The 13,509-nt window shown below is 40.1% G+C and overlaps 1 protein-coding gene across 6 annotated transcripts in view; it reads right to left on the reverse strand.

Annotated features, from left to right (window-relative positions):
• Positions 1-1,723: 1,723 nt before the first annotated feature.
• The window catches only part of LOC138853274 (pumilio homolog 2-like), a 439,987-nt gene continuing 428,201 nt past the window's right edge, over positions 1,724-13,509 (reverse strand). For 5 of the 6 annotated variants that reach the window (XM_070089035.1, XM_070089037.1, XM_070089034.1 and 2 more), the window contains one exon: positions 1,724-2,210. In XM_070089035.1, coding sequence (XP_069945136.1) covers positions 1,739-2,210 — 472 coding nt within the window. In that variant the 3' untranslated portion in view covers positions 1,724-1,738. The remainder of the gene's footprint in view (positions 2,211-13,509) is intronic. The other variant, XM_070089036.1, reaches the window with a different exon arrangement.

Consider the following 13,509-nt stretch of genomic DNA (forward strand, 5'->3'; position numbering starts at 1 on the left):
AGCCTCAAATATTCAACTCAACATACTGTTAAATGGTTCCCTTATATCAAGACACACGGACGGCAAATTTCTAGGTCTTCTCCTTGACTGTACTCTTAAATTTCAGTCCCATACCCATCACACAGCCAAGAAAACTTCCAAATCAGTAGGAATCCTTTCCAAGATACGCTACTAGTAATGTACCCCAAACAACTCTCCTTACCCTGTACCACTCTCCAATATAGCCTTACCTCCCCTATGGTATCTGTGCCTGGGGCTCAACCACAGCCAACCACCTTAGACCCTTAATTATCCAACAAAAAGCTGCTGTGCAGGTGATAACCAGCTCCTGTGCTAGACAGCACACCCCACCACTTTTCAAAAGACTCAACTTGCTAAATATACAAGACATACACAATTATTATTGTGCCTACTACATTTACAGAACTTTAAACTCCACTGTAAACCCTGCCCTAAAACTACTCCTCGACAGTTACAACAGAATGCACAATCATAATACAAGGCATAAGGCCCTTTTCAACATCCCTCGATTAAGACTCTCATTATGCAAGAATGCTATGCACATAAAAGGTACAAAGATCTGGAACTCGCTACTGGAACAGGTCAAGGATCCCCAGACAACTTATAAATTTAGGACTCTGCTAAAAAAAAATCATCTTATCTCACAATATTAACCAAATCAACCAAACGTCTACTGACTAGTTTTATCATGTGACCTCCTGGCTTTTAACTCTGCCACTCCATAAAATATTACCACCTGCACCATTCCTTGTAAATTAGATTTTGTACTAACTATACATAAGATTTAGTAAGTCGAAATAAGATTGTAAAACAGCTAACCACTATTCTGTTTAGTTTTAAGTAATAATTACTATGTACTATTATCTTTTCTAGTTTTAATTAGTTACTATGTATTAGGATTAGTTTGCCCGAAATGCCTCGGCATGATAATGGCTATCTTTGTACTTAGCATATCAAAATTGTAATTACACATTGTAACCTTTACAATGAAATAAAATTATTATTATTATTATTACTTTTTTATTATTATTATTATCACACTGGCCGATTCCCACCAAGGCAGGGTGGGCCGATTCCCACAAAGGCAGGGTGGCCCGAAAAAGAAAAACTTCCACCATCATTCACTCCATCACTGTCTTGCCAGAAGGGTGCTTTACACTACAGTTTTTAAACTGCAACATTAACACCCCTCCTTCATTATTATTATAAGAGAAGTCGTGAAGTGCTTCCCACATACATACCTATCATAGGTATGTGTGCAAACAAAATATGACACACTGAGTTTGCTACTATCTGCAGTTTCAGGTATCAACAGTAAGTCTCAGAACGTTTCCCCTACAGATATTGGAGTCCTTCTGTACTCACTTTTAGCATAAATTGTGAAAAATCTACAGTACAAATTCATGAATCTCATTATTGCAGATTCTGAACTAAGCAACAAAAGTTCAACAGGAATACCAAATTTCAAGATAGTTACTATTGTGTGCCACAGTAGCCTGTGAAACTTAGACTGCTCACAAAAGCATCCACACCATGTGAGGCAACCCCCACATCAAGGGCCCTGGTGACCAAGTTATAAAATACCTGGATCTCAAAACTCTACAGAAATTATTTTCAACCCAACATGGATCTACACACCCAGTTTCTACAAAAGCAGATACTGTCGGGTGGAAACCATTGATACAGTTGACATGGAATGAGCTTCTAGAAAGACAGTCTAATGGAAGATGGCTGCAGTTACAACAAATTTTCTTTCAAAAGATGTAATATGAAGGGACATAGATTTAAGATGTGGTACTGCACTCACCTGACTGTCAGTGAAATTCTGTGGCTGAGGTCCACCAGGGGCAGGCAACAGGGTGGGCGAGTCCATGGGCATACTGGTGGCCATGTTATTGTAGTCATGTCCTGCAGGGGATGAGAAGGGACCACCAGCTCCACTCATGCTAGGGTCTAACATGCCTGCAGGGCCCCCCATGCCACCAACAGCTCCACCGCCCACACCGTCAAACCCCGGATGATCAAGATGCCCTAGAACTTGTGCCCCAGGACCACCCATTACCACGCTGCCACCCACCAGCTCAGGCTCCTTGACACCCACACCTGGCACCATGCCATTCTTGTTGATGTCTTCTTCCGATGGTGATCCCTGTCTACTCCCCGGCGTCCGGCTGTGGGATTGCAACACACTACTATCATTAAGCATGCCTATTAATTTCTTATGAGGACCTGTTTATAATTTCCCCATATGCTACTTGATTCCTAAGCAGTGACTTTAATTTACCAGGGTAAGGCCCAAAAAAATGATTTTTTTTTTAGTGTCCTTCTGGTAGAATAGGATTGTCAAGTTTCCACAATTGCTTGTTCATAAAAACTTTCCTTACTGGTCAGGCCTGCCTTTCATATGCTTAATTATATATGTTATTACAAACTGAATTGGCTTGTTAAATATTCATTATTTTTTTACCGTTCTTCAATCTTGAGTCATCTCCATGAGGAATAGAGTGAAGAAATCTGATACAAATATTTTTCACTCACTTTCAAAAAAGTGAGCCATGTCGGTGCCTCCTAAAGTGATTTGACTGTTGAAACTCTTCAAGTGTGTTTCATTATAAAATTTTATCTTCCATACAATAAGCCCATAGTCGATTGTAGGCACACAGCACACACACTTGCCTCCATTACTTAATAATTCCTTATAAATAGGAAGGGATTCAAGGAAATCTTAGCACAATAATTTAAGCAATACAGAATAAAACTGTATCCAGCATTATCAGATCAAAAGAAACGAAGCTACAGGAAAGTGAGCCTAATTTTTTTTTAATGAAAACTGAAATGACCAAAATTATTACATAAAAGACAACACCACTGAGCAACGTCACAAAAATATAATGAGTGAAAGATATTTTGAAGATGGAAATAAAAACTATGTATCAATAGAAATTACTAGCATTCCTTTTGATTCACTAAAGAACAAGAGGAAGATACCAGTGCATACAGGGTAATTTAAAAAACGAGTAACAATAATTAAAACCTTAAAACACACAGAGTGCAAAATAACTAAACATGAACATAATTACAGTGAACAAGATTTTGCATATTTACAAAGCCAAATGATGCAAAAAGAAACATAAATATGGTCGGTCAAGTTAAACAAGTTGCTAAGGTTGGTGGATGAAACTGGGAAGGTATGTTAACCCTTTCAGTGTCGAGACCCCTGATCCTTAACTCACCGAAAAAAAAAGCAATGATAGAGAATCTTTTTTTGGTGGTAATGACACCAAAAGTACAAAATTTGATGGAAAACTTACAAAATTATATTCTCATGCAGTTAGTGATCTCAGTGATATTTACACATCAACGATTTTGCCCAATTTGAGCCCTACTTTCAGCTAATTCCATTGTTCCAGTCGACTCAAATCATAGCTATTTCACTAGAACTCCATTTGTTTTATCATTTGAATACAAGAAACTGCCCAATAATTACAAAAAAGGCACAATACCGTGACTGGAACAATACACAAATAACCCGCACATAAAAGAGAGAAGCTTACGACGACGTTTCGGTCCGACTTGGACCATTGACAAAGTCACACTGACTTTATCAATGGTCCAAGTCGGACCGAAACGTCGTCGAAAGCTTCTCTCTTTTATGTGCGGGTTATTTGTGTAAACTGCCCATTAACCGGTTTCAAGTACCCAATAAGGTGATCAGAAATTGGCAATTTGGCCGATTTCACACAAATTTCAAAAGATGCCAATTTCAAAATAGGGTCCAGAATAAACAAGGCAGACATTCCTGGCACCAAAATAACATTTCCTCTGTTCATTAGTAATGTCTCCAGGCCCCTCTTATATTACTCTTGTTTTCCATTTTGAATTTTTATTCTCGCAAAAAATATAAGATTTACTGTTTGCAGACTACTGCATTACAGCCTCTCCTCACTTAGCGACGTACAGTGGACCCCCGCATACCGATTTTAATCCGTGCAAGAGGGCTCATTGGTATGCGAAATAATCGCATACAAGTGATAAGGAAATGTGTAGAATTTTTAACACATACTTCCTCTCAGTTTTTACACAGGAGGATACCAGCGATATTCCAGTAATGATAAATTATGTAGAACAGGACGATAATAAACTGTGCACTATTAGGGTCACAAGTGACATGGTCCTTAGGCAAATAGATAAATTAAAACCTAACAAATCCCCAGGCCCTGATGAACTGTATGCAAGGGTTCTAAAGGAATGTAAAGAGGAGCTTAGCACACCTTTGGCTAATCTTTTCAACATGTCACTACAAACTGGCATGGTGCCAGATAAGTGGAAAATGGCAAATGTGATACCTATTTTCAAAACAGGTGACAGGTCCTTAGCTTCGAACTATAGACCAATAAGCCTGACCTCCATAGTGGGAAAATTTATGGAATCAATAATTGCCGAGGCAGTTCGTAGCCACCTTGAAAAGCATAAATTAATCAACGAATCTCAGCATGGTTTTACAAAGGGGCGTTCCTGCCTTACGAATTTATTAACTTTTTTCACTAAGGTATTTGAGGAGGTAGATCATGGTAATGAATATGATATTGTGTATATGGACTTCAGTAAGGCTTTTGACAGGGTCCCACATCAGAGACTGTTGAGGAAAATTAAAGCACATGGAATAGGAGGAGAAATTTTTTCCTGGATAGAGGCATGGTTGACAAATAGGCAGCAGAGAGTTTGCATAAATGGGGAGAAATCAGAGTGGGGAAGTGTCACGAGCGGTGTTCCACAGGGGTCAGTGTTGGGCCCCCTGCTGTTCACAATCTACATAAACGACATAGATGAGGGCATAAAGAGCGACATCGGCAAGTTTGCCGATGACACCAAAATAGGCCGTCGAATTCATTCTGACGAGGACATTCGAGCACTCCAGGAAGATTTGAATAGACTGATGCAGTGGTCGGAGAAGTGGCAGATGCAGTTTAATATAGACAAATGCAAAGTTCTAAATGTTGGACAGGACAATAACCATGCCACATATAAACTAAATAATGTAGATCTTAATATTACGGATTGCGAAAAAGATTTAGGAGTTCTGGTTAGCAGTAATCTGAAACCAAGACAACAGTGCATAAGTGTTCGCAATAAAGCTAATAGAATCCTTGGCTTCATATCAAGAAGCATAAATAATAGGAGTCCTCAGGTTGTTCTTCAACTCTATACATCCTTGGTTAGGCCTCATTTAGATTATGCTGCACAGTTTTGGTCACCGTATTACAGAATGGATATAAATTCTCTGGAAAATGTACAAAGGAGGATGACAAAGTTGATCCCATGTATCAGAAACCTTCCCTATGAGGATAGACTAAGGGCCCTGAAACTGCACTCTCTAGAAAGACGTAGAATTAGGGGAGATATGATTGAGGTGTATAAATGGAAGACAGGAATAAATAAAGGGGATGTAAATAGTGTGCTGAAAATATCTAGCCTAGACAGGACTCGCAGCAATGGTTTTAAGTTGGAAAAATTCAGATTCAGGAAGGATATAGGAAAGTACTGGTTTGGTAATAGAGTTGTGGATGAGTGGAACAAACTCCCAAGTACCGTTATAGAGGCTAGAACGTTGTGTAGCTTTAAAAATAGGTTGGATAAATACATGAGTAGATGTGGGTGGGTGTGAGTTAGACCTGATAGCTTGTGCTACCAGGTCGGTTGCCGTGTTCCTCCCTTAAGTCAATGTGACCTGACCTGACTAGGTTGGGTGCATTGGCTTAAGCCGGTAGGAGACTTGGACCTGCCTCGCATGGGCCAGTAGGCCTTCTGCAGTGTTCCTTCGTTCTTATGTTCTTATGTTCTTAAATTAATCCGTGCAAGACACCCAAAAGTATGAAAAAAATTTTTTTACCACGTGAAATATACATTTTCCTACACACAAAGAGAAGGATACATGCACAATAGTATAGCAGTACATGCACAGTATATATTGTGCATGTACTAGTCTACTAAATGAAGAATAAATGACACTTACCTTTATTGAAGATGCAGCAATGACTGATGAGACACTGTGTCCTGGGAGTGCCTTTTCCTCCTGATTACTGTAGGTCCTGTTTGGTATTTTCTTCCATAACATGCCTTATCACACTGTGTATGTCACTACGATTCTTAACCCTTTCAGGGTCCAAGGCCCAAATCTGGAGTCACGCACCAGTGTCCAAGATATTTCAAAAAAAAAATTTGTTATTTTTTCTTATGAAATCGTAGAGAATCTTTTTGTGAAGGTAATAAAACAAAAAGTACGAAAATTGGTGGAAAATTGACGAAATTATGCTCTCGCGAATTTTGATGTGTCAGCGATATTTACGAATCGGCGATTTTGCCGACTTTGACTCCCATTTTAGACCAATTACATTATTCCAATCAACCAAATTCTTAGCTATTTCACTAGTATTACTTCTATTCTATCGATTGAGCACAAGAAATCGCCAAGTCAACTGTTTCAACTACAAAATAAAGTGATCGGAAATTGTTAATTTGGCCAATTTAACACAAAGTTCAAAATATTCCAATTTCAAAATAGGGTCCAGAATGAACAATGTAGGCATTCCTGGCACTAAACTAACATTTCCTCTGTTCATTAGTTATGTTTTGAGGCTTTACAAATAAATTCCATTTTGATTTTTTATTCACAATGAATTTTTATTCACACCAAAAAATAGAAGATTTACTGTTATGCAATACTGTAATAATTGTATAAATATCATCACCATATTTGTGAATGTATATTAGACCCACCAGCTGATGTGTATTAGACGTGTGAGGTTGTTTGTTTACTCTTGAATATTGGCAAAAATTTAACATTTCCGCTACTTTGAGCTCAGTTTCAAGCCATTTCCAATGCTAAAACCAATCAAAATCATCTCTATTTCTGTAATATGTCTTCCATTCTATCAAATAAGACCAAGAAATCGCAAATACAACTATAAAAAACATACGAAAAAACACTGCAAAGTTGCTGTTTTAATCGAAAAATCATGATTTCATTTTTTTTCTCTCATTATGCACAGTGTGCTGCAGGATCTGTTTTATGTGGTGCACACATACCACATAGATGTATTCTCTCATATCTAGGCCCAAATGTACCACTCACAGTTTATCAGAGTGAGCTGAGCTCATGGCGTAGATCTACGGTTTGGACCCTGAACGTAAAGCCGTAGATCTACGGGACGGACCCTGAAAGGGTTAAATCTCTCAAACCAACCTTTGCTGGCTTTAAATTCACCAATATGAGCACTAGTTCCAGGCATTTTTCCCTGTTCACCTGGGTGTTAGTCGACTGGTGTGGGTTGCATCCTGGGAGACAAGATTAAGGACCCCAATGGAAATAAGTTAGACAGTCTTCGATGACACTGACTTTTTTGGGTTATCCTGGGTGGCAAATCCTCTGGGGTTAATTGTTTCTTGGTATATTCTCAATAAGCCACACCAACAACAGTGCTACAGCAGCAGCAGACGATGCTACAGCAGCAGCAGACGATGCTACAGCAGCAGCAGCAGCTGACAGTGCTACAGCAGCAGCAGACGATGCTACAGCAGCAGCAGACGATGCTACAGCAGCAGCAGCAGCTGACAGTGCAGCAGCAGCAGCTGTACCACCAACAGTAGCGATGGTTGATTGGGGTTTATTATACAACCTGGCCAGCTCGGAGACACGCACTCCACTTTCATACTTATCAATGATCTTTTTCTTCATCTCTATAGTAATTCTCACCCTTATTGCTATAGGGTTGGCACTAGAAGCTTTCTTGGGGCCCATGGTCACATTTTCCAGATAAAATCACCAAAAACACTGTAATAATACGAAATGTTACGATTGTATGCTTGGATGCTACCGCGGAGGCTGGCTGGTAAACAATGCCACCGGCGGAACATGTGAGGCTGGCTAAGGCGCACATTGGACGCGTCTCGGACGAACAGCGGTGAGCGGGTTTTTGAGGGTATGTGAGGCAAAATTTTTGCGATTAAAGTGAGCGGTATGCGGAATAAACTGTATGTGATGCCAACGGTATGCGGGGGTTCACTGTACTTGTTTACCGACATCTCGGACTTACGACAGGCTCTCTGACCAGTATTCATACCTAAATACAGTGGACCCCCGCATAGCGACTTTAATCCGTGCAAGAGGGCTCATTGTTATGCGAAATGATAGGTATGCGAATGAATTTTCCCCATAAGAAATAATAGAAATCAAATTAATCCGTGCAAGACACCCAAAAGTATGAAAAAAAAAAAATTTTACCACATGAAATGTTAATTTTAATACACACAAACTGAAAAAGGCATGCACAATTACATGACACTTACTTTTATTGAAGATCTGGTGATGACTGATGGGATGGGAGGAGGAGAGAGAGAGTGTTAGTGTTTAGAAGGGGAATCCCCTTCCATTAAGACTTGAGGTGTCGAGTCCTTTTCTGGGGTTACTTCCCTTCTTCTTTTAATGCCACTAGGACCAGCTTCAGAGTCACTGGACTTCTTTCGCACAACATATCTGTCCATAGTGGCCTGTACCTCTCTTTCCTTTATGACTTCCCTAAAGTGTTTCACAACATTGTCAGTGTACAGGTTGCCAACACGGCTTGCAATAGCTGTGTGAGGGTGATTTTCATCCATGAAGGTTTGCACTTCAAGCCACTTTGCACAGATTTCCTTAATCTTTGTAGTAGGCAACTTCTTCAATTTCTCTCTCCCCTCCTCTGAACCAGTTTCCTCAGGTCTGGCCTCTTGCTGTTGAAGTTGATCTATCAGCTCATCAGTGGTTAGTTCTTCATTGTCCTCCTCCACCAACTCTTCCACATCCTCCCCACTAACCTCCAACCCCAAGGACTTTCCCAATGCCACAATGGATTCCTCAACTGGCATAATCCTCTCAGGGTTAGCCTCAAACCCTTCAAAATCCCTTTTGTCTACACATTCTGGCCACAGTTTCTTCCAAGCAGAGTTCAAGGTCTTCTTAGTCACTCCCTCCCAAGCCTTACCTATAGGGTTTACACAATTGAGGATATTAAAGTGCTCTCTCCAAAACTCTCTTAGTCAGTTGAGTTTCTGAGGTCACTACAAAGCACCTTTCAAACAGAGCTTTTGTGTACAGTTTTTTGAAGTTTGCAATAACCTGCTGGTCCATGGGCTGCAGGAGAGGAGTGGTATTAGGAGGCAAAAACTTCACCTTAATGAATTTCATGTCCCCATAAAGTCGCTCTGCCACGTCTGTAGGATGACCAGGGGCATTGTCTAACACCAGGAGGCACTTAAGTTCTAATTTCTTTTCAGTTAGGTAATCTTTCACATTGGGGGCAAATGCATGGTGTAACCAGTCATAGAAAAAGTCCCTAGTGACCCATGCCTTACTGTTTGCCCTCCACAGCACACACAAATTCTCCTTGAGGACATTCTTTTGCCTGAACGGTCTGGGAGTTTCAGAGTGATACACTAATAAAGGCTTCACTTTGCAATCACCAGTAGCATTGGAACACATCAACAAAGTAAGCCTGTCTTTCATAGGCTTATGTCCTGGGAGTGCCTTTTCCTCCTGAGTAATGTAGGTCCTGCTTGGCATTTTCTTCCAAAACAGGCCTGTTTCATCACAATTAAACACTGGTTCAGGTTTCAGTCCTTCACTGTCTATGTACTCCTTGAATTCCTGCACATATTTTTCAGCTGCTTTGTGGTCCGAACTGGCAGCCTCACCATGCCTTATCACACTATGTATGCCACTACGCTTCTTAAATCTCTCAAACCAACCTTTGCTGGCCTTAAATTCACTCACATCATCACTAGTTGCAGGCATTTTTTTAATTAAATCCTCATGCAACTTCCTAGCCTTTTCGCTTATGATCGCTTGAGAGACGCTATCTCCTGCTAGCTGTTTTTCATTTATCCACACCAATAAGAGTCTCTCAACATCTTCCATCACTTGTGATCTCTGTTTCGAAAACACAGTTAAACCTTTGGCAAGAACAGCTTCCTTGATTGCCTTTCTGTTGCCCACAATAGTAGCGATGGTTGATTTGGGTTTCTTGTACAACCTGGCCAGGTCGGCGACACGCACTCCACTTTCATACTTATCAATGATCTCTTTCTTCATCTCTATAGTAATTCTCACCCTTATTGCTGTAGGGTTGGCACTAGAAGCTTTCTTGGGGCCCATGGTCACTTATTTGGCAGATAAAATCACCAAAAACACTGTAATAATACGAAATGTTCCGATTGTATGCTTGGATGTTACCGCGGAGGCTGGCTGGTAAACAATGCCACCGGCGGCACATGTGAGGCTGGCTAAGAGCGCACATTGGACGCGTCTCGGATGAAGAGCGGTGAGCGGGTTTTTGAGCGGTATGCGAGGCAAAATTTTTGCAATAAAAGCGAGCAGTATGCGGATTGTACGTTATGTGATGGCGACGGGATGCGGGGGTCCACTGTAATGTATATTAGAGCTGATTTCCTCTATTATGTTTATTTCAATATACAGTACATTACTGTATCAACATTTAAAAATATACTAGAAATGTTATAAATGGTGCAAAGATGACATTAAAACACTATCAAAGATGTTTGACACAAATTCAATACCATTATAGCATGGTCCTCACTTAGCGACGAATTCAATTAACCTGGAGAGAGTTACCTGGAGAGAGTTCCGGGGCTCAACGCCCCCGCGGCCCAGTCTGAGACCAGGCCTTAGGTCTTAGGAACAGAACTCCGTTGTTAAGCAAGGAGAGGCTGTATTATAATAATTGTATAAATAATGTCAACCTATTCGTGACTGCGTATTAGACTGGCCAGCTGGACACATATTGGACAGTGACGTCATTTATTTACTCTTCAACATCGGCAAATATTGAATATTTCCGCTACTTTGAGCTGAATTTCAAGGTACTCTTCACCGTGAAACCAATCAAAATCACCTCCATTTCTGTAACGTATCTTCCATTCTATCAAATAAGACCAAGAAAACGAGAATACAACCGTAAATACACTGCAGTCGCTGTTTTAAACCAAAAACGGTCAGTTTTTTTCTCATTATGCACTGCGTGCTGCAGGATTTTTTTTGTACTGCGCACAGTGACCATGCAGACCCATTCTTTCATATGTAGGCCTACCAGTTTTCTTCCACCAGATGTGAAGGAGCTAGAATTTTGGCATAGTATTACAGGACCGACACTGGCTCTCAAGTCATAATATTACAGGACCGACACCGAAAGGGTTAAAGGAAATTTTTAGTACACAGAGAAGAGGAGCAATGCGACAAGGTTAGGAAAAAAATCCTGGCAATGAAAAACTGAGTATCAGATTGGAAGAAGGCATCACGGAGAAAGTGGACGTATTTACATATCTGGGAGTGTACACGTCAACAGACAGGTTTATGGAAGATAAGTTGAACCTCAGAATAAATTATGAGATAGGCATGTTGAGGTGTCTGTAAAAATAAAGAATTTTACCTATGCAGATAAAAAAAAAATATACTGCCAGAGTATATTGGTACCAAAACTTTTTCATAGCTGTGAGGCATGAGTCTTCAAAATTGCAACAAGGGGCCAGTAGGAGGCAGTCGAGATATAATATTTGACAATGTGTGGTGTGAATATTATGCACAGAATTTTGAGCATAGCAATTAAAGGGCTGTGTGGGGGAGTCAACAAAGTTATATCTCATAAAGCTAGGGAAAAGGGTGTTTAGATGGTTTGCACATTTAGAGAAGATGGAGAGGGATAAGATGAATAAATCTTAGGTGGACGGTAGGAGGAGTAGGGGTGATATCAGCAGCAGTTGGAGGGATGGTGTTATGGGCTTGAGCATCCAGAAGGCTTGTATGACCCTCTTAGAATGGACTGGAAACAAGCAGTTTTTAATGGATGTGCTGTTGGGATGCAAGCAAGGCAACATTTACAAAGGGAATCTGGGAAACTGATTAGCCAAACATGAGCCCTTTAGGTAAAACAAAGTTTCTAAACTCTGAAGATCAAGCAGGAATGTTGCAGCCTGGAGAGTCATTTTAATTGTATTGTTTACCAAAAGATTGTTCTAGAGGGTCAATGAGCACTTGGCCTGGTTCTAGACAAGATCTTCCAGAGGATATCTGGATCAACCAGGCTGTTCGTGCTAGCCACACGTAGTCCAATATATGTTAGGAACAGTTGAACTATTGAATTTCCTCTTGAAGATAGCTAAGGGTTTGTTGGTAATCCCCCTTATGTATGAAGGGTGAGTGTTGACTCTGTCTATGCTTTTAATTAGGGGTATTAAATGCCAGCTGTGAAATTTTTCTTTCAAAGGGAGCAATTTCTGTTTACACATTTGGAAGAAGTTTCTCTAGAATTTTCCAGTTGTAAATTATAATTTATCTGTCTAGGCTACATTCCAAGGAAGTGAGATACAGGGACTTCAAGTGTCCCCGATAACTTAGGTAACCTGACTGAACTGATCTGAATAGTAACTCTTCTTTGGACACTGTCCAGATCTGCAATTAACTATGCCTTAAAAGGGGCTGTTAGAGTGCAGCAGTATTCTAGCCTAAAGAGAACAAGTAATGATTATAATCAATGAATTAACATCCCATTTTAAAGATTTTAGGCATCCAGCCTACGAGTTTCTTTGTGGATGTAATAATGACACTTGTGACCCCTAAGAATGGCATCTGATATCACTCCTAGTCCCTACTGTTCCCATCTCTATTTAGTGATTCAAGTTCTTTTGTGTTCAGTCAATTATCTCAATTTTTCTAGAGCGAAGCAACTAAAATTTGTCTTCAATGACCATCACATTGTTGGTGGCTCACTAGAATATTTAGTTTTTAACAGCTTGGAGTTTTGCATGGATGCCATGCACAGGATGATTCAGTGCTATGGTTTATGTTTGTCAGATATGAGAATGACAAAGAATAAGACAAAGAATTGCATCTTAGCAAACAGAACTTTTCAATATGGCAGCCTCTGATCTCAATCTTTTCACTGTTACTCAGTTCTATTTGTTAGAAAATTAAATATGTAACTTCACATTTTTCTAGTTACAGTGGTACCTTGATTTACGAGTTTAATTTGTTCCATGACCAAACTCACTTTGCTCGTATATCAAATAAATTTTTATCATTGAAATTACAGTGGACCCTCGACTTATGAAGGCCTCATCTTATGATAAAATCGATTTACGAAGCTCTTCAGCCTAAAATTTTTACCCCGACCTATGATGAAAAACTCGACATACATCATTCGTCCCATACGTGTCCATGAGTCCGTCTGGTCTGAGCGCGCCTCAGCTGGCCTGCCTTCAGTTAGTGTGCCAATGTTTACAAGCCAGTGCGGTCGGTTCCACGCATACATTTGGTACATTTTGTATTATTCCAGTGTTTTTAGTGCTTGTAACTGCTAAATAAGCCACCATGGGCCCAAAGAAAGCTTCTAGTGCCAACCCTGTGGTAAAAAGGGTGAAAATTAATATAGAAATGAAGAA

Source organism: Cherax quadricarinatus, chromosome 27, assembly GCF_038502225.1.
Source record: "Cherax quadricarinatus isolate ZL_2023a chromosome 27, ASM3850222v1, whole genome shotgun sequence".
Lineage (NCBI taxonomy): Eukaryota > Metazoa > Arthropoda > Malacostraca > Decapoda > Parastacidae > Cherax > Cherax quadricarinatus.